General features: G+C 41.4%; 1 protein-coding gene across 3 annotated transcripts in view; it reads right to left on the bottom strand.

The window, feature by feature from the left end:
* pitpnc1l (phosphatidylinositol transfer protein cytoplasmic 1 like) overlaps positions 1 to 27,285 on the bottom strand; it is a 101,898-nt gene that overhangs the window by 9,921 nt on the left and 64,692 nt on the right. For all 3 annotated transcript variants that reach the window (XM_018095393.2, XM_012966615.3, NM_001016639.2), the window contains 3 exon segments: positions 19,705 to 19,793; positions 3,001 to 3,008; positions 1,096 to 1,167 (listed from right to left, as the gene is read on the bottom strand). In XM_018095393.2, coding sequence (XP_017950882.1) covers positions 1,096 to 1,167; positions 3,001 to 3,008; positions 19,705 to 19,793 — 169 coding nt within the window.

The raw sequence follows: 27,285 nt of genomic DNA, 5'->3' as shown, positions 1-27,285 counted from the left end.
CGCCTTCCAAGGCTTCGCTATGTGCTTTGATGGAGCTGAAGGCCTTAGGTTTAGCCGCCCACACAACTGATTTGACTATAAACGCATGCAAATAAATAGCATTTAGATTTGGATTTTTCCATTTTGCAAGGCAAACACAAATGAATCCATTACACGCTGTGATATAAAATGCCCTTGTACGAGCAAAAGTAAATGGGCATTCCATTCGTGTAATAACATTCTCTTACCAGAGATGACCCTCAGACAAGGAGGGGAATATAAAGTTTATTTAATATTTTGAAAGACCTGGTTGGAGAGATTTTGGGTCGGTGTGGTCTGGAGGAATCTCAGCATAGCCTGTAAAAATGCTCCAATCTTCTATATAACTCAGGGGATTAACCCCCTATATATAATAAAATGCACTAAATTTGCCCAGGAGAAGTAACCCATAGCAACCAATAAGATGTTTGCTTTTAAACAGGTGCCCAGTAAGTTCCACCAGCTGATGCATTTTATTACCTGAGTCTTGTTCTTGCACTGTTACACCACCCCCTTTTCACTGATTTTTGCCCTCTGCATGTTCATTCAACAGTATATATACAGTATATATATATATATAACCTATTGCTATTTTTAGGTTATCTGGACCAGTTCTGACAGAAGAGAGGTCACAGCTAAGGATGTTACAGCAAGAAAATGAATTCATGACAAGGATAATGAGCATAATGTGTTCTAAAAATGTTAGTTTAAGACCTTAATGCACAATGTCATTTGCTTGGAGCACTCCATTGTCACAAAGCAGCCAATTTGCTTTAAATGTGCCCTTTGCTTTACTTTAGTGGATTATAATTTCCAATGCATAATTAGACAGTAATTGCATATTACTAATGGGTAAAAAAAAAATCTAAGCCACGACTGAAGAAATATAGGATATACAGAGGCCTCGGCAGAGTTCTCAGCATCTCCCAGAATGCAAAGGCCAGGGGGGGGGGTGCTCTGTGCTATATCTGGTCCCTGTGATTTATAAATCCCCCCTGACGTTATGTACAGACCATGCCCATAATCTCATACCCAGAAGGAAACTGTTAACCTATGGCCAGACGATCACCTTCTTACCTGGGCATTGCTTCCATTGTTATTCTCAAACTTCGTTTCTATTCGAATCTGAAACTTGGGCAAAAACGAGCACTAGAAGGAAAAGGCAATAGAAGCATGAGTGCCTTGTGATAATTAATGCCATAATAATATATGCTATAATCAACTCCCCTTGACTTTAAAATATTAATTTAATATTGGAGGTCAACCTAGAATGCACACAGCTGCAGAGTAGGTTCTTCAAATGGCCACAGAGCACTCATAGGAGACTATGGATGAGCTATGGATGGGTACAATATGCTTTATATAGGGCCAGTAGTCCTGGGCAACCTAAAAGTCCTTCAAAGGTAGGTAATCTGTTGGTCTATCGGTGTGGGCTTTCAAAAAGCACAGGATTCAGACGTGATTTCTAAGAGTCTAGGCCAGATTAGTGGAGGGTAGGGTGGAAAATAAATGAGGGTCCTCCTCACTAGTTTTGATCAGGGTTGTCGAACCTGTGTTCCTCCAGCTCAACAGAATGCTCAGGGCATTAGTTCAAAACAGCTGAAAGGCACAAGCCTCACGTCCCTTATTTACATATTTTTTCTCCTTATAGCTTTGGGCATAGCCCTGGGCCCCTTTGCCCCTTTTCACAGCTACTAATCTCCAGAAAATCCCCTGAAATAGAAATTACTGAGAATTGCCTCTGCTAAAACACACTCAGAGACAGTTATCAGTAAATCAGCATTGTCTTTTTTGTAGCCTTGACAAGAAGCTGCTACTAGTGGCTCTGTGTGTCTTCACCCTAAAGGTCCCCATACACTATAAGATCCGATGCCGCCAAGCGAGCGGAACCTCACCCGATATCCCCACCTACGGGTGGGCGATATCGGGTAGCAAGTGGCTTGTGGCTTTAAAAAAAAATAATCCGATCGTTTGGCCCTGGGGCCAAACGATCGGATTACATTTGCGGCCATGGGCAGTCGGTTCGGGGACCGTATCAACGAGCCGATGCGGTCCCTGATCCGACTGGATTTTCTAACCTGGCCGATGGAGATCTGGCCAATTTCAGGCCACATATCGGTTGTCCAGGCCGCTCTGTTCTGCCCATACATGGGCCGATTAGCTGCCGAATCGGTCCAAGGGACCGATATCGGCAGCTATAGTCGGCCCGTGTATGGGGACCTTAAAACTGGCCCTAACCAGGTGTTCAGCCAATTGTATTCTAGCTGTCATGTGGATCAGTTGAAGGGCCACAGGAGACTTTACCATCAGCAGAAAGTGTAACTGGGGGGGGCCACATATCCTATTAAATAAAATACTAATGACATGGATATGAGATGGAAATCTGGGAATTTAAGTTCAGCAATAGGGTGCCAGGCAGCCCTTAGTGTCAGAGGACATAGAATCAACTTCAAAACACAGCCTGGCTTATATCCAACAGTATCTGCCATATAAATATTAAATACATAACACTGCATGTAATCCCCATAACCCTACAGCTACAATTTTACATAATCCTCAATATCCCTGCAGTTACACTGACACACAATCCCCTGCATCGCCGCAGTGCCATTTGTACATAATGGCCATTAAACCTGCAGGTACACGGGTACCTAATCCCTTATTATTCTAGTGGGTACCTACCTACCCAGCTACATCTGCACCCCATTATTGCTGTGTAACATTTATACTTCATGCATTAGGGCATATATAAATAAATCTGTATATAGATGCCAAGTGTGTCCAGATTTTGCCTTGCTTTTTATAACAGCCCAACTGCAAATAAGTACTATAATGAAAGTGCCTGAATATGATTATGAACATAAATGATTTACTGATGATCTTTGCAATGTTTTGTTTGCAGCAGAGCAGGGTATAACAAGGCAACGGCTGATGCACCTAAGCAGAGTATATAAGTATAGTACAGAAGGACTGGACACTTACTGTATATTCTGCGCAGCAACCCATGGGAAATCAGGAACACAATATAAAAAGAAAAAAAAAACATATTAGAGAGGTGGGCATCAGATTATTGGTACATAACTCACATGGGGGTAATTACACAGTGTCCTGCCAGGTCCCAAGGTGCAGCTTGCATGCTGAGCATTTACTGTAGCAGCAAGGAACTGTACCCCTGGGTTCAAGGTGACGTTAGCTCCAGGGTTCCCTTGTGGCTTGGGCTGCCACCTGGCTGGTATTGGAATAAACAACTCTATGTGGGATTCAGACACCCTTAACTTCATATAATAAACACATGTAATTCATTAGTCCAGTCCACTTAGAATGAATAAGTTATCCAAATAAAAACATGATATACAAAACATTTTTTCAAAAATTATAACTGCTTTGACCCCTCAATTCATGAAATTCTTTCAAAGTTCATCCAAAAGTGAACTAAATGCATAAAGTGCAATTTGCCAAAAGTCTGTTCTTAATATCCAGTTATATTTAATCAATATGCTCCTTGTAAAGTGCAGTTATATCAAGGTGCCATATATCAGAGTGTACTGTTGGAACAGGAGGTGGGAGATTGGCTGGTATTGGAACAGGAGGTGGGACATTGGCTGGTATTGGAACAGGAGGTGGGACATTGGCTGGTATTGGAACAGGAGGTGGGACATAGGCTGGTATTGGAACAGGAGGTGGGACATTGGCTGGTATTGGAACAGGAGGTGGGACATTGGCTGGTATTGGAACAGGAGGTGGGACATTGGCTGGTATTGGAACAGGAGGTGGGACATTGGCTGGTATTGGAACAGGAGGTGGGACATTGGCTGGTATTGGAACAGGAGGTGGGACATTGGCTGGTATTGGAACAGGAGGTGGGACATTCTAATTTCTAATGTTTTTCTTTTCCTTTCTCCTGACAAGTTTCACAACTACTTTGTGGTCAGAAACTGAGCGCAGGTGGTGCTGTTGTGACAAAATTAATTCATATTGACATATATTAACCCTTAATATCTTGGAATTAAAAAATAAATAAATAAATAATGAATGTAAATTGTACAAGTGCTTAGAAAAGCACCCTGAGCAATTGTACATTCACTTACACTCTACATTCACTTATTTTAAAGGTTTACTTATCCTTTAAAGACCTTTGTAAAAGTTAATGCGCTAATAATACAGATAACTCTATAGCCGTTTATGAATTCTGACGGCTTCTCTCCCTAAGTTCAGCCTGTGCGCTAATCATGGCTCCTATTCTAGCCCCCTCCAGGCGCTCATCCTGTGTAATTATGTGCTGAGTCACTCTGGTGCCATGACAGATAAAGGTTTTCAGAAAAAGAGAAGAAAAAGACAGAGCTAGAGCAGTATTAGAAATATAGATTTATATGAGCGCTTTAATGGCAGTCCCAGGCTGTGCAGCTCCAGCAATGGGCCAAGCTCTGTGCCAAGCTTAGCGACAACAAAGCCAAACTGCCAACACTGATTGGGAACAGGAAAAGTCACTAAAGATGATTTACATCTGAATGGACAAAATGCAATGATCGAAAACTAACAGCCAGACTGAAACTGTAGGATAAAGCCCTAAAAATACAAATGGGAGGATGTTCTGAACATAAAATAGTTGGCATCCACTGTATGAAAGTGACTCCCATTGTAGGTCCCCCAAGGATATCATTGGATACACAATACACTTCGCAGATTTTATCCTTATCCGACCAAGGTTTTCTAACCTGTCTAAATCGACTAAACAACCGGTCGCTATGTATGAAATTTATCAGGATGAAAATTTCGGAGCCCAACATGGTCCGAAAATCATACGAAACTATGTTTCACACGATTTTATCGGAACATGTATGGCCAGCTTTAGAGCTAAAACACAGAAGCAGTCCTGTTTTTTGTTCACAATGCACAATTCCCTGGCAGATGTTTATAACTGTGCCGCTGGCATGCCAGTAGGTGCCAGCTACACTATCCACGATAGGGGGTGGCATATGGGCGGCTCCTTCCTAGTGCAGCACCTTACAGGAAAAAGCTGGAACTCCTGGAGGTGCACTTACAGCCTTGCCTTGGATATGGTCTACCAATGAAAGCACCCTAGGGCCCAAAAAACTTTTTAAAGTGTGGAAAGGTGCATGTACTACTTCTATAGGATTGTAATAAGCCCCAACCAGGCCCGGACTGGCCATCTACGGATTCTGGCAAATGCCAGAGGGGCTGCTGTAAGATGCCATAGACAGTCACTATTTATTGGGCTGCTGGGGGGGCTGTTTGGGCCTCTGGGTACTTGAAATGCCAGGGCCTATTTTGAATCCCAGTCCAGGTCTGGCCCAAGCCCCATGTAAAATTATCACTTTTGCCTTTTACATGATTAGTGCATAAACTGTACTTTCTAGTTGTCCTTCTTCCACGCAGCATCCCAAAACCCAGTAACAGCCATAAGCAGGTATGGGTATGGGTTTTTAAGTAATTAAACTATTATGTACCCTTGCCCTGCACTGGTAAAAGTTGCGTGATAAAACACCATTGTATTCTACAGAGTTTATCTGTTATCTGCTATATAACCTGTGTCTCTTCTGAATGGCTGCCCCCGGGGCTACACAGCAGTTTATTTATATATATAGTACTATAGTAGTCTTTCTGAAGGAACCATTCATCTTTTACCAGTGCAGGGCAACAGTAAATTATAGTTTAATTACTTCGATACATTTTTACTTTTTTGGTGTTACTTTTCCTTTAATGCAGGGCTCCCCAACCTTTTTTAATCATGAGCAACATTTCAATATAAATGAAGTTGGGGAGCAACGCAAGCATAAAAAAGCTCCTGGGGTGACCAATGAGGCCCGTGATTGGTTATTTGGTAGCCCAATGGAGACTGGCAGACTACAGGAGGCTCTGTTTGGCAGTGTATATGGTCTTCAAAACTTGCCTTCAAGCCAGAAATGTAAAAATGGGCACTTGCTTTGGGGCCACGGGGAGCAACATCCAAGGGGTTGGGGAGCAACATGTTGCCCCTGAGCCACTGGTTGGGGATCACTGCTTTCCCTTAATGTTCTCTCTTACACCTTTTAAACTTTATTTTTTAAAAAATCCAACACAAGCCGTTACTTGCAGACACATACTGGCAAATCCTAATTACCCCGAAAATAAAAGAGCAGACCAATTAGCTTCCGGCTCTGATAACACCGCAATGAGGAGCCACACTGTACAACTCCCTTCATCTCTCCAGAGGTTCCATGGAAATCTCTCTTGGTCAATTTGCTCTGTGTGTCATCAGTTTCTACTTACCAATGCAAATCTTACATTTGGTTACAATTTGTATAATAGGCAGACAGATGGTTAGCGGGTTATTATTAATGTCGCCATGGAAAGTACATCCGGATGCATGCAATAAAGGAGACGGACAATACGGCCCGGGGTTGTCCTTATAAAAAGGAAGGTTACTTTATTTTATTCTATTTTAATCCAGTGACACACAATTCCGTTGCTGCTACGTGACACCTGATACAGTCGTAACTCCAGCGAGGAGCGGTGATCTCTCTCCTTTATGGGAAGGTCACGCGGGGAGACTGTCACCTTATATCCCTCGCCAGCCCATGTCACCCTATCTTCTCTCTTACACTCTCGCCTTGTATATTATATTCATTGTCTCAGCATGCTATAAACCACTCCTGGAGGAGCGTGACATTGTTCTTAGTGGAAATACAGTAGTAGAAACTGCTAATATTTTATGACCTGTTCATTTTAGGTCGAAATGCTACGGAAATAATGAGATTCAGTAACAGAAAATGCTGAACTTGGGGAAAAAATGGGACGATAAAGGGCAAATAATACAAATAAATGTAAGGCTGAACCTTTTTGGGTTAGAAATAAGGAAAGTGATTTACAATTTAATTGATATACACTTAGAAGATATAACTAAAAAGGGGCTAGGTATGGGATATATTATCTGGAATGCTCGGGACCTGGGGTTTTCCACAGGGATCTTTCCGTAATTTGGATCAATATACCTTAAGTCTACTAAAAATGAATGTAACTTTAACTAAACCCAATAGGATTGTTCTGCCCCCAATAAGGGGTAATTATATCTTAGTTGGGATCAAGTACAGGTACTGTTTTATTATTACAGAGAAAAGGGAATAATTTAACCATGAAATAAACCCAATAGGGCTGTTCTGCCCCAATAAGGGGTAATTATATCTTAGTTGGGATCAAGTACAGGTACTGTTTTATTATTACAGAGAAAAGGGAATCATTTAACCATGAAATAAACCCAATAGGGCTGTTCTGCCCCCAATAAGGGGTAATTATATCTTAGTTGGGATCAAGTACAGGTACTGTTTTATTATTACAGAGAAAAGGGAATCATTTAACCATGAAATAAACCCAATAGGGCTGTTCTGCCCCCAATAAGGGGTAATTATATCTTAGTTGGGATCAAGTACAGGTACTGTTTTATTATTACAGAGAAAAGGGAATCATTTAACCATTAAATAAACCCAATAGGGCTGTTCTGCCCCCAATAAGGGGTAATTATATCTTAGTTGGGATCAAGTACAGGTACTGTTTTATTATTACAGAGAAAAGGGAATCATTTAACCATGAAATAAACCCAATAGGGCTGTTCTGCCCCCAATAAGGGGTAATTATATCTTAGTTGGGATCAAGTACAGGTACTGTTTTATTATTACAGAGAAAAGGGAATCATTTAACCATGAAATAAACCCAATAGGGCTGTTCTGCCCCCAATAAGGGGTAATTATATCTTAGCTGGGATCAAGTAAAAGACATTTTTATTATTACAGAGAAAAAGGAAATAATTTTGAAAAGTTTTAAAAAACTTTTTGCGACCACAATCATGCTGGAATTCTGGGAAATTGCTGCATTGTGGGAATAAAAACATGGATTTTGTGCGCCAAATTGCACTTTGCTCACTGCAGTTGGGAACATAAATAAGCCCCCTATGTATGTATGGAGGTAAGCTTAGTGGTTGTTGAAAATTATCTAGCAGAAAATGACCTGTCATAGCAGCTGATGCTACAGGGCTGACTGTTAAATTCTGATGCTAACTGCACTGGTTTCAGAGCTGCTATGTAATGTGAATCTAAATAAATTACTAATTATCCTTATATCAAGACATTTATATTCAGTATACAGTATACACTATTTATTGTGGGTCCCTAAGCTCAGGTAAGTAAAAGCAGCACAGAGTATGTGCAGGGAATCAGCAGAAAAGAAGATGGGGGGCTACTGGGGCAGCTTTGGGGGCACAGACCTTCCCTGCTAAAGGGCTGCGGGTGCCTTGGGCTGGTACTGAAACCCAAAACATAATGCACAACATGTCTAGCCTATTACTTTAGTTAGGCTTTAGTTCTCCTTTAACATGCAAAGGGGTTATAAAAAATGCAATGGAACTTTGCTGCACTGCTAAAATACAAGAATAAAAGAAAAGTGCAACTCAAGCACAGGCACCAGTTACTTCTTATATGACGAAAATAGGAAATTCAGTTTATATTAGTACAGAATATTCTACAACTTCATATACATGGGCTGGATTCTACACTACAATGGGGCTACACAGTAGTATCTCCAGAGCTCAAGGGGCCAAAATAACCCCACGGCGGGCGCATCCGGCTTGCAGAGCACCAGCTGGACAGCTTTGTGTGAGTCTCTGCCCTTCCGCCGAGTTTAGAATCCTTCCAGTGGCTTTTCTGTTTATAAAGCCTTCCTCCCCCGTGCTCCTCTTGTTCCAGGGACAATCTTATAAACATTTGCTCTGTATTTACTCAGTGCCAGTTCAGTGACATGCTTCAGTCCAACTCCCTCGCTCTCCGAGCCCCGAGCACCTGCTTGATCCAAGCGCTCAGTGTTAAGTAAGCAATCACTGGAGACAGCGTATTATTAAAGAGTCACTACAGAAACCGTCCTTTGTGTCAGAGACCGTTGTTGACTCATCCGAGAGGTACAAGTTTAAACAGATCAAAATGCTAATGAAACAGTTGGGCTTCTGTTTCCACTCCACAATGAATCCATAAATACATTAAACGATGGAAACCATGATAAAATAGCAATATTTACTGTTCAATTGATATGAGCTCGGAGGCACTTGGGCAGAAGTTCATCACTAGAGGATGTGCAACATTTACCCAACATTTAACCCTGTTTATCTATTAAAGAGCAATATTTAGAAAGGAGTTTTTTATAACTATATTGCAGAGCGTACATTTGTAACAAGAATTATAAAAAGAACTCAGTGCTGATTATACCCAAATGTGCCCTTATTTAGTTGGTCTTTTTTTATATGGTCAGTGGTACAATAAAAGGTACTGAGTCCCAGCCTATTTAGATAGGCCTAAACTACCAATTCTGGCCCTTCACACCAATTCATCTGCCCATGAATGGGGCCGAAAATCAGCCAGATGTCAATCTGGCAGGTTTAATTTTGCTGTCGGATGAAGGACCACATTGGTTCATTGATGTCATCCTTGCTCAGACATCTTGTATTCCATTCATTGAATTCTGTTGGCATTTCTGGGGAAAGATCCACTTGCTTGGCAACCCCACCAAATGAGTGGGTGTAGGGGCAGCTTTAGTTAGCTACACTTAGCTCAGGCTTTGGGAGCTGGGGGATAATGTCTTGGCACAAGCTATCTGGGGACAATAACCTATAACAACTCCTAGGACAATTCATGTGATCCCCCTTTGTGTCAATGAAAAGAGACTTATGTGCCACTGCTCTAAAGGTGCCCATACACTATAAGATCCGCTCGCTTGGCGATGTCACCAAGCGAGCGGATCTTCACCCGATATCCCCACCTACGGGTGGGTGATATCGGGTAGGAAGGGACTTGAAAAAAAAATAATCCGATCGGATTACATTTGAACTTATGGGGCAATCGGTTCGGGGACCGCATCAACAAGCCGATGCGGTCCCCGATCCGACCGGATTTTCTAACCTGGCCGATCGAGATCTGGCCAATTTCAGGCCAGATATCGGTCGGCCAGGCAGCTCTGTTCTACGGGCCGATTAGCTCTTAAGGCCTTCGTACCAGAAATTCAAAAATAAGCACCTATTTTGAGGCCACTGGGAGCAACATCCAAGGGGTTGGGGAGCAACATATTGCCCCTGAGCCACTGGTTGGGGATCACTGCTATAGAGAATCATATACACAGCCCTAGTGATATGGAGTTTTGGAAACATACCAGTGTCTACACACTACACAGTGAAATTCAGCTGAGAATCAGGTACAATGTAGAAGGTGGTTAAAGCGCACCCAACTGGAACTTCTAAGGTAGTGATCCCCAACCACTGGCTCGCGAGCAACATGTTGCCCACCAAACCCCATGGATGTTGATCCAAGTGACCTCATTTTTGGGTCGGAGGCTAGCTTTGGAGGCATAAAGACCATTTGTACTGCCAAACACAGCCTCTAACTGGCTGCCAGTCCACACAAGCCTACCAAAAAGCCAATCACAGCCTTTATTGGTCACCCCCTGGGAACTTTTTTTTATGCTTGATGTTGCTCCCCAACCTTTTTAATATTTAATTGTTGCTCATGAGTCAAAAAGATTGGGGACCCCTGTTCAGATATCCTAGAGGTATTCCATGACCATATGAAGGGATGATTCCCCTACTTTCTGAACATGCAGCTCCAGATAATCTAAAATATCAACTTATAATTTTAGTAGGGGGTTCCATCAATAGGAATATCCTACTGTCACTGGCTGCACGTGGACTGTAAAAAAAACTGCACGAGCCCCAGGGACAACTACAACTACTATCATCTGGGGTTGAAAAATAACCCATTGCTTTGGTTGGATCTCTAAAAATGTCATGCAAGCGAGGACAAGATGATCTATTAGCCATGTCTGCATGTGAGTGTCTCCGCTAATACATGTGTTATTCTCAATGGGGTGTAATATTTCCTTCCCTGGAATGTCACCGTAATGTCACCGTAATGTTAGAAATAGATGCAAGTGGCGACATAAGCCATTATTTTAGGCTTTTTTTTGGATTCCCACATTTGGTATTATCTATGCGCATTTGTGTACTGAACTTCCTAAAGAATTTGTGCAACAATATGCCATTGTCTGGCCTTAGAAGCATATCTCTTGACAGCTGAACTTGCTGTTTGTTTGTGCCTTAAATTTGTCAATTGGCATGTATGCCTGTAGAACAGTCACTCTCAGCTTACAACCGCATAGCCTCTGTCAAGGGAAAATAGCACTGTTTTTCCTTTCAGCTCAATGATTTCCAACTTTCACTTTAGTTGTAAACCTCATTGAGCAACATTGCAAAATACAAGTCACTGATCCATATGCGCTTAATAAACATGTACATGAGATCACCATGTCCCTATGTAAATATAATAAATGTAAACTATAAATGGTTACAAATATGGGAAAATTAAGAATTCATTATAAATGTAGACTCTAGAAACGGCTAAATAAGACACGGAGAAAGATCAATAAAATGAAGGTCTACCAGTTAGCGCTTCTACTAAAGCTGATGGCACCCAGAGCTCCTTTCAGTTGTCCAAAAAGCACCTGAAATTGCACCCTGCTGTCTCTTTTGACCTCAATGGGTGACCCTACGGTGGCTGTCCTCAGCCAGAAACCTATCGCTATAGAGGGTTTCCCATTTCAATCAACGGGAGACGGAAGGGGGATAATTCGAGGCACTGTTCAGTTGGTTACAAAGTTTAACTGCTACACCAAAAATAATTAAAACACATGGGTGCGCACTGTAGAGAGTCTCCATATTAAATATAAAAAGCATCCAAAACAGGGCACTCAAATGAGAAACAAGTCAATTTATTTATAACACTATATAAAAGCCCAACACATTTCAATCCCCTGTGTGTAGGGGTCAAAATGCGTTGGGTTTTTCATATAGTGTTATACATTAATTCTGTCTAGCTAAAAAGTTGAAAGTTGGCCATACACCAAACGAGGTCTGCAATATGGCCACCCTGATATGGACGATTTGTTGCTGATTCAATCGTTTGGCCCTTGAGTCAATGAACAGCTTTTAATGAAGTTAATTGCAGACTGTTGGGATCAGACCACATCAAGAAGCTGAAGTAGAAGATTTATCTGCCCAGAAGGGCCAAGTTGGCAGCTTTTATTTCCTGTGTACCTTTAGCATGCCATCCAGGGTCAGACTGGGCCCAGACCCGACCCTTGCGGCATTCCCCCTGCCCGACCACTCCTGCCCTGATGTGTTAAATTTACACGCTCGGGGGAGGACGTCGGGTGGGGGGCCCTGCGAACAGGCACCTGCAGGGCCCCTGGGGCTGGAGCCCCGGTGGGCCCTTCACCTCCCAGTCCGACCCTGATGCCATAAACTTTATACTGCCTATAAAAGAGGGTATGAATACAGCACAATGGATAGCCTTTACGGTAAGTGCTGTCATTCATATAACTTGTTTTTTTGTAGAACTAGTATATAAAAAAATTCATATAAATGTAACTATAGGATATAGTGAAATAATAGAGTAATAATCAATAGTACCATAAAGATGTTTAAGTCTATTAATACGCTCTGTTACTAAAAAAAAGTACAGGTATAGGACCCATTATCCAGAATGCCCGGGACCAAGGGTATTCCGGATAAGGGGTCTTTCCGTAATTTGGATCTTCATACCTTAAGTCTATTAAAAAATCAATAAAACATTAATTAAACTCAATAAGATTATTTTGCATCCAGTAAGGATTAATTACATCTTAGTTTGGATCAAATACAAAGCACTGTTTTATTTTTACAAAGAAAAAGGAAATCAATTTTTAAAATCTGAATTATTTGCTTATAATGGAGTCTATGGGAGACGGGCTTTCCGTAATTCGGAGCTTTCTGGATATCGGGTTTCCGGATAAGGGATCCCATACCTGTATTAGGATTCAATATATACAATAACCATTTAGGACAAGGATACCTTTAACGTCAATGGCACCTGTTAAAAATGTTTTTTCGTAATCAGAAAAAAAGTTTCTACATTCTCTACATTCCCTTTCCTCTCCCGGTGCCCTCGGTTTTTGTTCTTTTAGTTAATTTAGAACAGAGTTAATTTTCAGCCTTGTTATTAGCAATTTTCTCTCCATGTAGAAAAATGTACTTGGCCCAAGAAACAACACACACTTCTGACCCGTAGCATTTGTTCATGCTTCACCAGCTGGAGCTGGAAATGAATCCCATTGTTCAGTTATGTACCATACAGATTGTTATATGTAGGACAATGGCTTTGTCTCTATTATTTCCTACTTTGAACTGTGGCAACCTTCTCCGCATCCCTCATCATATCCCATGGCAGGTTTTATTGCCTTTCCTTGTGCGACAAGCACAGATATAAATGGGGTGAGGCCGAACACTGAGCCTAATGCTTCAGCACCAGCAATATTCTGCCTATAGACTTATATGTTTATTGCCCAATCAGCTGGCATAGATTATATTAAAACTGACTTGACAAAACACAGATAAATCGGCTTATTACAAGGCAGCAGCTCACGGTTGCTTTTGGGATTATAATACAGATATACCTCTTAATCATTTAATGCAATAACAAAAACCTTTCTTTGGGGGACCGAAAATGTTAAAAGCTGTACATATGCTGCATTGTTCCATTAGCAAAGAATCATTTTTGAATGCAGTTGTGCTAAAAATGAACTAATGTTGTCCAAACACGTTCCTCGGTGAGAACAGAGACTCTTCTACGGAATGGTGTGCAAGTACATGTATAGGCTCCGTTGTCCGGAAACCCATTATCCTGAGATATAATTACCCCTTATTGGGGGCAGAACAGCCCCTATTGGGTTTATTTCATGGTTAAATGATTCCCTTTTCTCTGTAATAATAAAACAGTACCTGTACTTGATCCCAACTAAGATATAATTACCCCTTATTGGGGGCAGAACAGCCCTATTGGGTTTATTTAATGGTTAAATGATTCCCTTTTCTCTGTAATAATAAAACAGTACCTGTACTTGATCCCAACTAAGATATAATTACCCCTTATTGGGGGCAGAACAGCCCTATTGGGTTTATTTCATGGTTAAATGATTCCCTTTTCTCTGTAATAATAAAACAGTACCTGTACTTGATCCCAACTAAGATATAATTACCCCTTATTGGGGGCAGAACAGCCCTATTGGGTTTATTTAATGGTTAAATGATTCCCTTTTCTCTGTAATAATAAAACAGTACCTGTACTTGATCCCAACTAATATATAATTACCCCTTATTGGAGGCAAAATAATTACTGAAAGACCCCTTTTCCTAAAGACCCCCTATCCTGAAGCCCCCAAGTCCCATGCATTCTGGATAATGGGTCCCATACCTGTACACCTATTGACATGGGGAACCAGTGTTCAGGTTATAGCCACCATAAAGTAAATCCAATGCTCCCACAGTAGGTTGCGTACAGGGCCATATTCATATATATATTTAATTGAGGGCCATGGCCTCACTGGTGGAGCGGGAAGGGGGGGAACCTGGTCAGCACATGTGCAATATGAAAACTCTATTTAACACCTACCAATAGCCAAAGAAAGGATGGGGGGCTACTGGTTTTGGTGCCTACGGTGCACCAAAAGAAGAGCACGCTTACGCCGCAGGTCTTAAGTGCAGGGTCGGACTCGCCTAGGGGCCCCCGCTGCCTAACGTGTCAGAGGAGGAACACCGCTGCCCACGGAAGCGCAAGTGAGGGTCGGGTATGGGCTGCTGGGGCACTTAAGATTTTTTCCCGGTCCGACCCTGCTAAAGTGCCTCGACTAGAACCATATTTTTTTTTTAACACAAACGCACACAGGTCCAATTCCTTGTGCAACTGTAAAAACTCTGCTTTATGTCCAAAAGCTGCACTTTGTACATTATTTGTAAAGATTCCTTCAGATTTCAGGGCTTTTCTTACTTGAACACTGTATTAATCAGCAGACAAGTCCTGGCGATTGGGCCGAAAGTACTGGAACTTGGCTCTGCCTGTTTTGAACTTAGGGCTATTAGATCTGGCTATTTCTTGCTTAAATTGGAGACTATGTTGCTTCAACCAGGGAAACAGAATAAATGGGTTCTTTAATGGATTTTGATTTGTACATTGATGTAGAAAGCCATAACGGAAAGTATATTAGTGTGTCGACTTTTACAGCCCTCTGAGTGCAATATAACTCCTAATAACAGTTCAAGGAAAATCTAATCTTTTTCACCAAAGAAAGAGAAAAAGAGAATCATAAATTATGCATCTGGCGTAAAGATAAAAATAAAACAGTGGTAGGAAATGCAAGACCTAAAGCTGGCCATACACGTGGCAATCTGCCGATGTTTCGTACGACCATCGGTTGCACGAAACATCGTCAGATCCGCCACACACCATTCAGGGCTGAATCGCCAGGTAAGGAGATAGAAACAATAGGATTTCTACCTCCTTCCGCCAATTCAGCGCTGAAAGGAGATTTTGGTCAGGCGCCTTCTATGGCGCCCGATAAAAATTTTCAAACTGGTCCGATTGGCGAGTCGGCCGATATCGGTCGACTCGCCGACATACCATACACGCACCGAATATCATACAATATTATCGGTGCATGTATGGCCACCTTAATTCAGCTTTGGAAGGATGAAGATTTAAGGGTAATATCTAGCCATTAATAAGTAGCCATTGCCAACCATTCAAACCCAATCATAACCCTTATTTGTCACCCCCAAAGAACTTTTCTTCATGTTTGTATGGCTCCCCAGTACTTTTCACATCTGCGTGTTAGAGATCCCTGCATAGATAAATATAATTATTTTGGAATATTAGATAGGGTCTGATAAGTAGCAGCACATATTTCAATGTATGAGGAGTAATGAGTCCACTCGCTGGCCTCACAAAAGGCTTTAGAGAGATACGTGGAATAGGCTTATGGATAAAGTGATAGGTCCAAGCTTAGCCCTTGGGATTAAGGATTTCCACAATATTTTTCATAGCTCAATGACAAAAGCAAAATGTCATTAACGTGTATTACATGTTATAGCTACAGCCTGAAGCCAAGGCCTTGGCACCAATAAGCGGATCAGAGAATCACTATTCCTACGTTTCTATTATTCTATGGATTTTTCTAATGGAAAGATTATCAGTGCATATTTATAGGGCAGTACTGAGCTGTACAACAAATGAATGCAATATAGTGGCCCACTAAGGCTTTGCGTTTCATTCGTAAACTTTGTACAGTAGCAATGTAGCAATTCTTTTCTAACAAGAATTTGTTAAGAATACCAAACAGTTACTAAGTTAATGTTTCAAAAATAGTTTTAAAATTAATGATCCTTGAATACAGTAGGTGCCCTTCTGCCCACTTTCTATAAAGCCCTGCAATACAAACTCCAATCTAATATTAAAGCAGAAGGAAAGGTAAAATCATTGGGGGGGTGAATATGAAGATTTCGTACTTACTAGCACCATCACATTTATCTCAGCTTTTTACCCAGCAGCCATTTTCCCTCTCACAGGTAAATATGTTCCCCCAGCAGAGTGCCCAGTTAGAGCAGAGTTTCTATGGAAACCAGTGATGCTATCTCTTCATTGGCTGTTAGACTGGAGGGTGAGTTCAGTACATTGAGTTGGGAAGAACTGAGCATGCTCAGGAGCCAATGGCCAAAGTAAATTCCTGAGGGAGGGGGCTGATTGGGTTAGAGTAGGAAATAGATTCTCAAAACAGTCTGGAGGAACTATACACAGTGTGAATATTATTTTTGTACGGAGGTCACATCAAAGAACTATTGAATTGTTTTGGAAACACCCCAATTTCTTGTTTGTAGTATGGTCATTTCCTTTTTAAGCTGTCCGCTATTATTTAACTGGCAAACAAAGGCTATAGTCCACCTATCTAAAAATAAATGCTGTACAGGTTTGGGACCTGTTATCCAGAATGGTTGGTTTCCATATAAGGGGTCTTTCCGTAATTTGGATCTCCATAACATAAGCTCTGCTAAAAATCATTTAACCATGAAATAAACCCAATAGGGCTGTTCTGCCCCCAATAAGGGGTAATTATATCTTAGTTGGGATCAAGTACAGGTACTGTTTTATTATTACAGAGAAAAGGGAATCATTTAACCATTAAATAAACCCAATAGGGCTGTTCTGCCCCCAATAAGGGGTAATTACATCTTAGTTGGGATCAAGTACAGGTACTGTTTTATTATTACAGAGAAAAGGGAATCATTTAACCATTAAATAAACCCAATAGGGCTGTTCTGCCCCCAATAAGGGGTAATTATATCTTAGTTGGGATCAAGTACAGGTACTGTTTTATTATTACAGAGAAAAGGGAATCATTTAACCATTAAATAAACCCAATAGGGCTGTTCTGCCCCCAATAAGGGGTAATTATATCTTAGTTGGGATCAAGTACAGGTACTGTTTTATTATTACAGAGAAAAGGGAATCATTTAACCATTAAATAAACCCAATAGGGCTGTTCTGCCCCCAATAAGGGGTAATTATATCTTAGTTGGGATCAAGTACAGGTACTGTTTTATTATTACAGAGAAAAGGGAATCATTTAACCATGAAATAAACCCAATAGGGCTGTTCTGCCCCCAATAAGGGGTAATTATATCTTAGTTGGGATCAAGTACAGGTACTGTTTTATTATTACAGAGAAAAGGGAATCATTTAACCATTAAATAAACCCAATAGGGCTGTTCTGCCCCCAATAAGGGGTAATTATATCTTAGTTGGGATCAAGTACAGGTACTGTTTTATTATTACAGAGAAAAGGGAATCATTTAACCATGAAATAAACCCAATAGGGCTGTTCTGCCCCCAATAAGGGGTAATTATATCTTAGTTGGGATCAAGTACAGGTACTGTTTTATTATTACAGAGAAAAGGGAATCATTTAAACATGAAATAAACCCAATAGGGCTGTTCTGCCCCCAATAAGGGGTAATTATATCCAGTTTGCAGTCAATGTAAGTTGGCCAGATAAGTTTAAGTTAGGCAACTACTATGCTAAGTCTCCCAATGTTATCGACTCCATGGGAAGGACATGATGAGAGTTTTACAGCTGAGGAACATGGGAAGGAGCTACAGTAGCCATTTGTTGGTATTACAGGAGGCTGCTCTTTTCAGTTTGCTGAGAACATAAAACTGTAGCGTCTATTTGTTTTCAGCGGGAGAATGACCTAAAGCTCAAGCTCAAGGCCAAAGCAATGTAACGTCAGTCAAGCAAAGCTGAAGCAGAAGGTTTTGCCGTATATCTGACAAACTGTCCTTAAAGGAGAACTAAAGCTAGCAGGGCAGAAATGGCGTACGTTACGTGTTGTGCTTCTGTACCACTGTATACACAGAATATAAATGCCACAATACAAGACTGATTAGTAATGAATACAGATAATTACTACATGGGAGCTCAGAAACCAGTGCAATTTACATCAGACTTTAATAATCAGCCCTGAGTTTACATGACAGGTCAACCTCATTTTCTGCATTTTCTCAACAGCTGCTCGGAGCCCACTGAGCATGCCCAGTGCCACTGACACTTTCCAAGATGGAGAGGTCCTGTGACAAGTTTAAAGGAACAATTCAGTGTAATAATGAACGGGATAGACAGACTGTACAAAAAAATATAATCTATAAAGGCTGGAGTGGGTCTAACATAATAGCCAGAACACTACTTCCTGCTTTCAGCTCTCTAAAGAAGAGCAATGCTGACAAAGGGTACGTTTTGCACAAATCATTTTTACTTCCCACTGACCCTGAGCCCTGCCCTGGGTGGGCACAGAGAATTACTGCAAATAACTAATATGGCAGTAACCACACTGCATAATCTACCCAGAGCCAGTGGTTGTACAAAGCAGAGAAGTGCTGACCTAGGATCCCTGGTAAGCAACTAAAGTCACTGTGGGGTCCCTAACAAACTGGTACCTACCAAAACAAATACTATAACGGAAATCTGCTCAGCAATAGTATATTTTAAAAAGAGAAACTTGGGAAGAATAACATCCATTTTATTTTTATCCAACCATTGCTTCTCATAGAAAGGATCCCTTTTGCTCTTGGCTAAAGACCTGCAAGGCAGATAATCAGACTAATTAATCAATAGATGCTCCTTTTATTATTCCACCTGGGATAACTCCACCTGCCCCTGCCCCGGATCCCTCTACAGCAGGGTTCCCCAACCTTTCTTACTCATGAGCCACAGTCAGATGTAAAAAGACTTGGGGAGCAACACAAGCACCATAAAAGTTCATGGAGGAGCCAAATAAGGGCTGTGATTGGCTATTAGGCAGCCTCTATGCACCCTATCAGCTTACAGGGGGCTTTATTTGGTAGGAAATCTTGTTTTTATTCAACCAAAACTTGCCCCCAAGTCAGGAATTCAAAAATAACTCCCTGGTTTGGGGGCACTGAGAGCAACATCCAAGGGGTTGGGGAGCAACATGTTGCCCCGGAGCCACTGGTTGGGGATCACTGCTCTACAGGCAAACCCAGATCAATCCCTTGTACTATTCAGGGTAAAAATTCAAATAAGGTATAAGCATGGTAATTATGAAATATTCAATATTTGTATATTCTGTATATATGAGTTAGTGGCAGTGCTGCCTCGCTTTTATCTATGTAAACATAATACTTGACTTCAGCCCTGACCCCCTGATTCGCTGGGGGCATTTGCTACTTTGCATCATGTTTGCACTTACAATGCCGCGGCCTGTCCTGCCTCTCTTACCTGTGACTGTGTAAGGATAATAGTTCCAGGCTTTTTCCGTGATGTAGAATATCTTTGGAATAAAACCTCGTATCCAGGCTGGCAGCTTTCTGGAAAATAAAAAAGTTTAGAAATAGTGAAAACACTCAAAAAAGAAAGTTATATATTTCTTTATCAAACAAACTCAAGGGAAACCTAACCTTATAAAAACACTTTTTTTTATAATGATGTAAAAAATGGCATTCCAAGATTGTAACCTCCACTTTGTATTTTTATGTTTTATGCCATATTTGGTTACTAAAACCATTCCGCTGACCCTACCAATGATGATTTGTTTGAATGTCGCCATTAAATGCAATAAGAACAATAATCAAGCTACATAGCCAACCTGCTTTCTGGTTGGCAGGTTAAAATATATATATATGTTCTTCTCAGCCTGGACCTCTGGCTTCACAAATAGTGTTGGGCACACAGCAGCAGTAGGGTAGGGGAACATGGGACTTATCTACCTGTCCTACAGTGAGAATATCCACAAAACAAGTACCACCCAATTGTTGCTGTTAAGGTCCCCATACACGGGCCGATTGTAGCTGCTGATATCGGTCCCTTTAACCGATTACATAGTTACATAGGGTTGAAAAAAGACCAGTGTCCATCAAGTTCAACCTATCCAAGTAAACCCAGCACACCTAACCCACACCTACCAATCAATACACTCACATACATAAACTATAAATACAACCACTAGTACTAACTGTAGATATTAGTATCACAATAGCCTTGGATAGTCTGATTGATCAAGAACTCATCCAGGCCCCTCTTAAAGGCATTAACAGAATCTGCCATTACCACATCACTAGGAAGGGCATTCCCCAACCTCACTGCCCTCACCGTGAAAAACCACCTACGCTGCTTCAAATGGAAGCTCCGTTCCTCTAATCTAAAGGGGTGACCTCTGGTGCGCTGATTGTTTTTATGGGAAAAAAGAACCCCCCCCATCTGCCTATAATCCCCTCTAATGTACTTGTACAGAGTAATCATGTCCCCTCGCAAGCGCCTCTTTTCCAGAGAAAACAACCTCAACCCTGACAGTCTAACCTCATAGCTTAAATCTTCCATCCCCTTTACCAGTTTAGTTGCAGTCTCTGCACTCTCTCCAGCTCATTAATATCCTTCTTAAGGACTGGAGCCCAAAACTGCACTGCATACTCAAGGTGAGGCCTTACCAGGGACCTATAAAGGGGCAAAATTATGTTCTCATCCCTTGAGTCAATGCCCTTTTTTATACAAGACAGCACTTTATTTGCTTTAGTAGCCACAGAATGACACTGCCTGGAATTAGACAACTTGTTATCAACAAAAACCCCTAGATCCTTCTCCATTAAGGAAACCCCAAACACACTACCATTCAGTAGATAGTTTGCGTTTATATTATTTCTACCAAAGGCAGCTTATCAGTTCATGTAGGGACAGGAACGAGGGGCATGCCCGACCGATATCTGGCCTGAAATTGGCCAGATATCGATTGGGCAGGTTAAAAGATTTAGTCGGATCGGGGAACGCATCGGCTCGTTGATGCGGGCCCGAACCGACTGCCCCCATTGCTCCCGTTCTAATTCAATCATTTGGCCCTGGGGAATTAGCCTACATTTTCCCGATATTGTCCACCCGTAGGTGAGGATATCGGGAGAAGATCCGCTCGCTTGGTGACCTCGCCAACGTGTATGGCAACCTTTAGGGTGGGACTGTCTTGAGATTCCAACCTGAAAAAGATGAGGACTAAGTGGAAAGTAGGTGTAGTTTGGGGGTACAGTTTGTGTAACCAGGGCTGGACTGTATCATACATTAATGTGTCAATTGTCCATGCTGAGCAGTATCACAAAATACGTACTCTTGGTGGGGAACAAAAATCTGAATATGATACATCCGATCTGCCATGCCCACACTTTTTCACCAGTGCAATAATAGTTTCTACCTGGCAAGACCTGCCCTTAAACCTAAAAAGTGACATTTAGAAAATATGGAGGCCAGAGAGGTCTCAGAACCTACGGCTTTTATGAAAAGGTCCCAACAGAACAGTGCAAAAAAGGGTCCATATACTTTACACCAGACATAAGGATGAAGCCTAGATGGTGCCACTGGAAAAAAGTTCTTGATGCTGTATGTAAGTATAGCTCTTCTGGCCATATTGTCAGCAACCTAGGATCTCAGGTGTGGAAAGACTCCTTATAGTTGTGCTCCTGTTTAGCAGTTATGAACAAAAGGGATTGCTTGTTAATAAAGCTTTGTTGTACTGATACCTGCCAGTGTGCTGCTAATGTGCCCACAGACTGGTCCAGCGCTCAGGGACACCACAACAGGGCTGATTCTCGATCTCGGGAAATCACAAGCCCTCTGCTGGCATCAGCCTTCCACCTTGCCTGTGTCTGAAACAACTGTGTCGGCCCAGGTTTGGCATGTGCGGTGGATATTGGGCAAAAGAAATAACCACAAGAGTTTGCATTTGCCGCTGATATATGCCTCCTGTGCCAGGTGGAGACAATTCTTCTGGCTGAGGGTAAAGTAGGAGGCTGATGGCAGCAGAGGGGCTGATTCTCTGCCTGTGTTTTTCCGCAGGCCCACAATCAGCACCGTGTGGCCTTAGCCTAAAAGTACGGTGAAAAAAATACAGTTTTTATTCCAACGTTCCTTGATCTTTGTAAAGATCTGAAGAAAAACCAAAACCCTGGAACAAAAAATGCCCTGTTTGATCGAATTTCCAGGTTTCGTATCATTCTCTGTGAAGCTGCAATTTATTGCAAGGTAGTAACTACTTTCAGCTGCAAATAACTAGGTTATAGCGGCACTGCCTTGTCTGTAGTCAGACTGAACCAATAGGAAAGAGATGTTCATCTCAAAATTGCCTTCACTGTTCAGTGAACTCAAGAACTCAACATCAAACCAGCACAAACCAATTCCTTGATTCCTCCAGGAAATTCTCCCAGACGGCTCTGCCTCCTGTTGACTCTCCTACTTCTCATATAAACAAGTGATAGGAACCAGTAAAACTGGATTTGGGTTTGTGTTTATGTTGCCTGTGTTTAGAGTGTCAAATCAAAGCATGAATCATAAACCCTTGTATCTGCGATAACCTCCTCAACTCTAATGAGCTTACAGGAACAAGGAGCCAAACTCTTGCCAACACGATTGAGAAATGTGCAAGAACTTTAATGAAGTGGCACGGGCTCATAATGGGCGCCGAGTGCTCAGGCCATAAATGTGTTGCTAGCGTAATTTGTGTTGCTATGATAATTTGTGTTCCCAGCAGGAAGAACTGCTTCTATATTACCCAGTTCTACACTAAACATCAGTGGAGTGGTTTGCACAGTAGCCTACACCCCAATGTAGCTCAGCAGATAGGGAACCAAAGGGCAGTAGGCATTGCACACTTTAGCCCTCAATAAATGATGCCCCCTGGTGGCTACTGGAGACATTTGAAGACATGATCCAATAATTGCAAGAATGTTCTGTTCCCATATATTCTATATACGTGTAGCTCACAAATGTAACTCTATACAGATAATATCATTTTACATAATCACTGACCCTACCAGGCACCATCATATATCTGAACTCTCCTTTTTGGACTAATTTGTCCATCATAAGGAGCAAGTGGATTTATACCCTCTAGGGTAACTACACCCAAACACAACTTGAGGTTTTTGAAAATTAAGCAACTTTGCAATATATATCAATTAAAAAATAAGCAGCCTTTTCGAGATTTTAATGTAATAATCTGGTTTGGAACAGTTCCCTAACCCCCGCCCCCTGTTCCCCCACTGATCTGGCTGACTACACTTTGTGACTCAAATAAAATGTAACAGTAGTCGCCTGTCCTCAGCCTGCCTTCAGCCTGCATCCTCCCAATCCCACAATTCCCTGCACATGTGACGTCAATAAGGAAAGGAACATCACAGTGCAATGCATTGTGGGTTATGTAGTTCCTGCATGTTGTTTGTGGAGAAGTTGTTAGGAAGCCAGAGTTCCCCTTTAATAAGAAAAGACACTAGAGATGGACATATCTGATTGCATGATAGCATAAGCATTAGATCTGCTATAATGGTTTATTCAGAATTCTGACCTAGGACGTCTATGCCTTTAATATAATGTAACAGAGGTAATTCCAGAAGCCAATGAGAAATTTACCCAGAAGCAAATAACTACACCCGACAGTCTGCACTTAATACATTTATTACTTGCCATGTTTGCTATCAAAGATAAGATAGAACCCATAAAACAATTACACAGCACTAAATACTATGATGCGCAGCATTTCTTTCTGGAAAGATACCCGACACATGATTATGGCACAAAATAAGCAGTTCTTTGACCCCAATAAGCCTACCTTAGGGGGCTATGTTATTCTAATCTGATTGTTTGGCCATAGGGCCCAATGATCTCATTAAAATTAAGTGCATAGGCGCAGTCAATGTGATCAATTAGCCAATGTGGCCCTCAATCTAAAGGAAAAATCAAAGTACAGGTATAGGATCCCTTATACGGAAACCTGTGATCCAGAAAGTTCCAAATTGCGGAAAGGTCATCTCCCATAGACTCCATTATAAGCAAATAATTCTAACTTTTAAAAATGATTTCCTTTTTCACTGTAATAATAAAACAGTACCTGTACTTGATCCCAACTAAGATATAATTACCCCCTATTGGGGGCAGAACAGCCCTATTGGGTTTATTTAATGGTTAAATGATTCTTTTTTCTTCTCTGTAATAATAAAACATTACCTGTACTTGATCCCAACTAAGATATAATTACCCCTTATTGGGGGCAGAACAGCCCTATTGGGTTTATTTAATGGTTAAATGATTCCCTTTTCTCTGTAATAATAAAACAGTACCTGTACTTGATCCCAACTAAGATATAATTACCCCTTATTGGGGGCAGAACAGCCCTATTGGGTTTATTTAATGGTTAAATGATTCCCTTTTCTCTGTAATAATAAAACAGTACCTGTACTTGATCCCAACTAAGATATAATTACCCCTTATTGGGGGCAGAACAGCCCTATTGGGTTTATTTAATGGTTAAATGATTTCCTTTTTCTCTGTAATAATAAAACAGTACCTGTACTTGATCCCAACTAAGGTATAATGAATCCTTTTTGGAGGCAATCCTATTGGGTTTAAATGATGTTTAAATGATTTTTTAGTAGACTTAAGGTATGGAGATTCAAATTACGGAAATATCCCTAATCCGGAAGCCCCAGGTCCTGAGCATTCTGGATAACAGTTCCTATACCTGTACCTTAAATGGGTGGGTCAGCTTTGAGTTAACTTTTAGTTTGTTGTAGAAGGGCCAATTCTATACATGGTCTTCATTGTTTATTTTGTATACTTTCCAACTTTTAAATGGGGGTCACTGACCCCGGCAGCCCAAGAACTATTGCTCTGGGAGGCTAAAATTTAATTGTTATTGTAACTTTTTATTACTTATTTTTCTATTCAAAGCCTGCCCTATAAAAATACCAGTTACTCGTTGTACTCCCCGGTCGTTAAAACTTGAACCCTATAAACCAGATTAACTGCTGAACAGAAAGTGAAATCATTATAATAACCACAAATAATAAAAAAAAAATGAAGACCAATAGCAAACTGTCTCCGGATATTACTCTCTACATTATACTAAAAAATAATTCAAAGGTGAATAACCCATTTAACAACCAGTGGTTTGAATGAGAGACTGGAATATGAATAGAGAAATAAATAATAAAAAGTAACAATAACAATAAAACTGAAGCCTCACAGAGCAATAGTCTTTTTAGCTGCCGGGGTCAGTGACCCCCAACTGAAAATTTGAAAGACTCAAAGGAAGAAGGGCAAATACTGTCATTAAAAACTATAAAAAAAAAAAAAATAATAAAAGAAGACCAATTGAAAGGTTGCTTGAAACTGGCCATTCTATAACATACTAAAAGTTAATTTAATGGTAGACCACCCATTTAAATTCTTCAGTGCAGTTGGTCAGTTTTAAAGACCTTTCTGGGTTTCCACGCACAAAAACCCCAGGGGCGATGAGCGTTATTTTTCAAATTCGCTGCAACAAAAATGTTGCAAGTGAGAAGAAATCGTAGTGATGTCAAGTGGCGTTCGTGTCAAAATAAGTTGCGTCTAAAATTTTTCAGCAGTTTTGTGAATTTTCTGGCAAAGCGAATAGTGATGAGCGAATCTGTCCTGTTTCGCTTCGCCATAAAATTAGCAAAATGGCAAAAAAATTCGCAAAACGGCAAAAATTTCGCAAAACGCATTTGTCACGCAATTTTTTTTTTGTCGCCCGCGTCTATCGTTTGTCGCCCTGTGCGATAGATATCGTTTTTCGCCCTGTGCGACTAATTTTTCCATAGCAAATTTTCACAGAAGTTTCGCGAAACAATTCGCCAATAACAAAATGTGGACATTTGCTACGAATCCATGCCTGCCGAAAAAATTCGCTCATCACTAATGGTAAGTTTTGCTATACCTTAAAGTACAGCGATGGCAGACAGTGAAATCTGGCTTTAAGACCAATAACATTTTCTGTGCAGTTGGTCAGAATAAATGGGGGTCATTTGCAGGAAGTTCCCTGTCCCCAGAAACCTCGTGCCTCTCTACACTGCGCTAGTGAGTGAGCCGGTGCCAGATTGCCAATGTCACAAACGGAGCATCATCCTGTGCCAGAAGCTACGAGCTGAAATGTCAAGTTCTGCGCCCTCGCCGGCCTTACTCATTTAGAAGCACTGACCCCGGCAGATATTTCTTCACATCCCCAGCTGAAAGTGTTCCGGACAAATTAACATTAGCTGTTTATTGCTCATTTCTTGCCGACCTTATGCCGCTGTGTTTTCCTCCCGAGGTTTGATCAGTGAGTCAGAACCTTGTGCCGAATGGCTGCCTGTCTGCAATTAGCGTCTCCGGAACAGTTTGCTAGCTGTGCCTCTGTCTGCGGATCTGTCTGCTTATCAGGAACAAGATGTGAGATGCCGAAGCGATACATCTACACCCACTGCCATAATGTACACAACTCCGCGCTTCCCAATTAATATGTTATTCTCAAATTTCATCTAAACATGGGCAACTAGAAGTACAGACGAGCAATGGTCTCATAGGTGTTCCACTTTCCAGTGCGTAGAAGATTCAACAAGTACAGGTATGGAATCTCATATCTGGAAACCTGATATCCAGAAAGCTCCAAGGTTTGACGACTATTGAGCAGTCTTAAAGGGGTAGTCCACCTTTAAAATTGGAGCCTCACAAGGTAATATTGTTTTGGCAGCTGGGGTTAGGGTTGCCACCTCCGCTGGCTTTCTTAGCCGGGCAGGGGGTGGGGAGGAGGCGTGGTCGAGATGTTGCAGGGTGGGGATGAGGCGGGCCGTGATGTTGCGGGGCAGGGTTATGGCACGGCGATCGGCCTCCTGCCTGTTTTCCTAATTTGGGAAAACAAACAGGAAGTTTTGACCTAGGCAGCCCTTTCAAAACCGGGCTGTGCAGGTCAAAACCGGACAGGTGGCAACCCTAGCTGGGGTCAGTGACCCCTATTTGAAAGCTGCGAAGTGGCAGAAGAAGAAGGCAAAT

This window comes from Xenopus tropicalis, chromosome 7 (genome assembly GCF_000004195.4).
Source record: "Xenopus tropicalis strain Nigerian chromosome 7, UCB_Xtro_10.0, whole genome shotgun sequence".
NCBI classification, from domain to species: domain Eukaryota; kingdom Metazoa; phylum Chordata; class Amphibia; order Anura; family Pipidae; genus Xenopus; species Xenopus tropicalis.
This window is presented reverse-complemented; position numbering and strand designations above follow the sequence as displayed.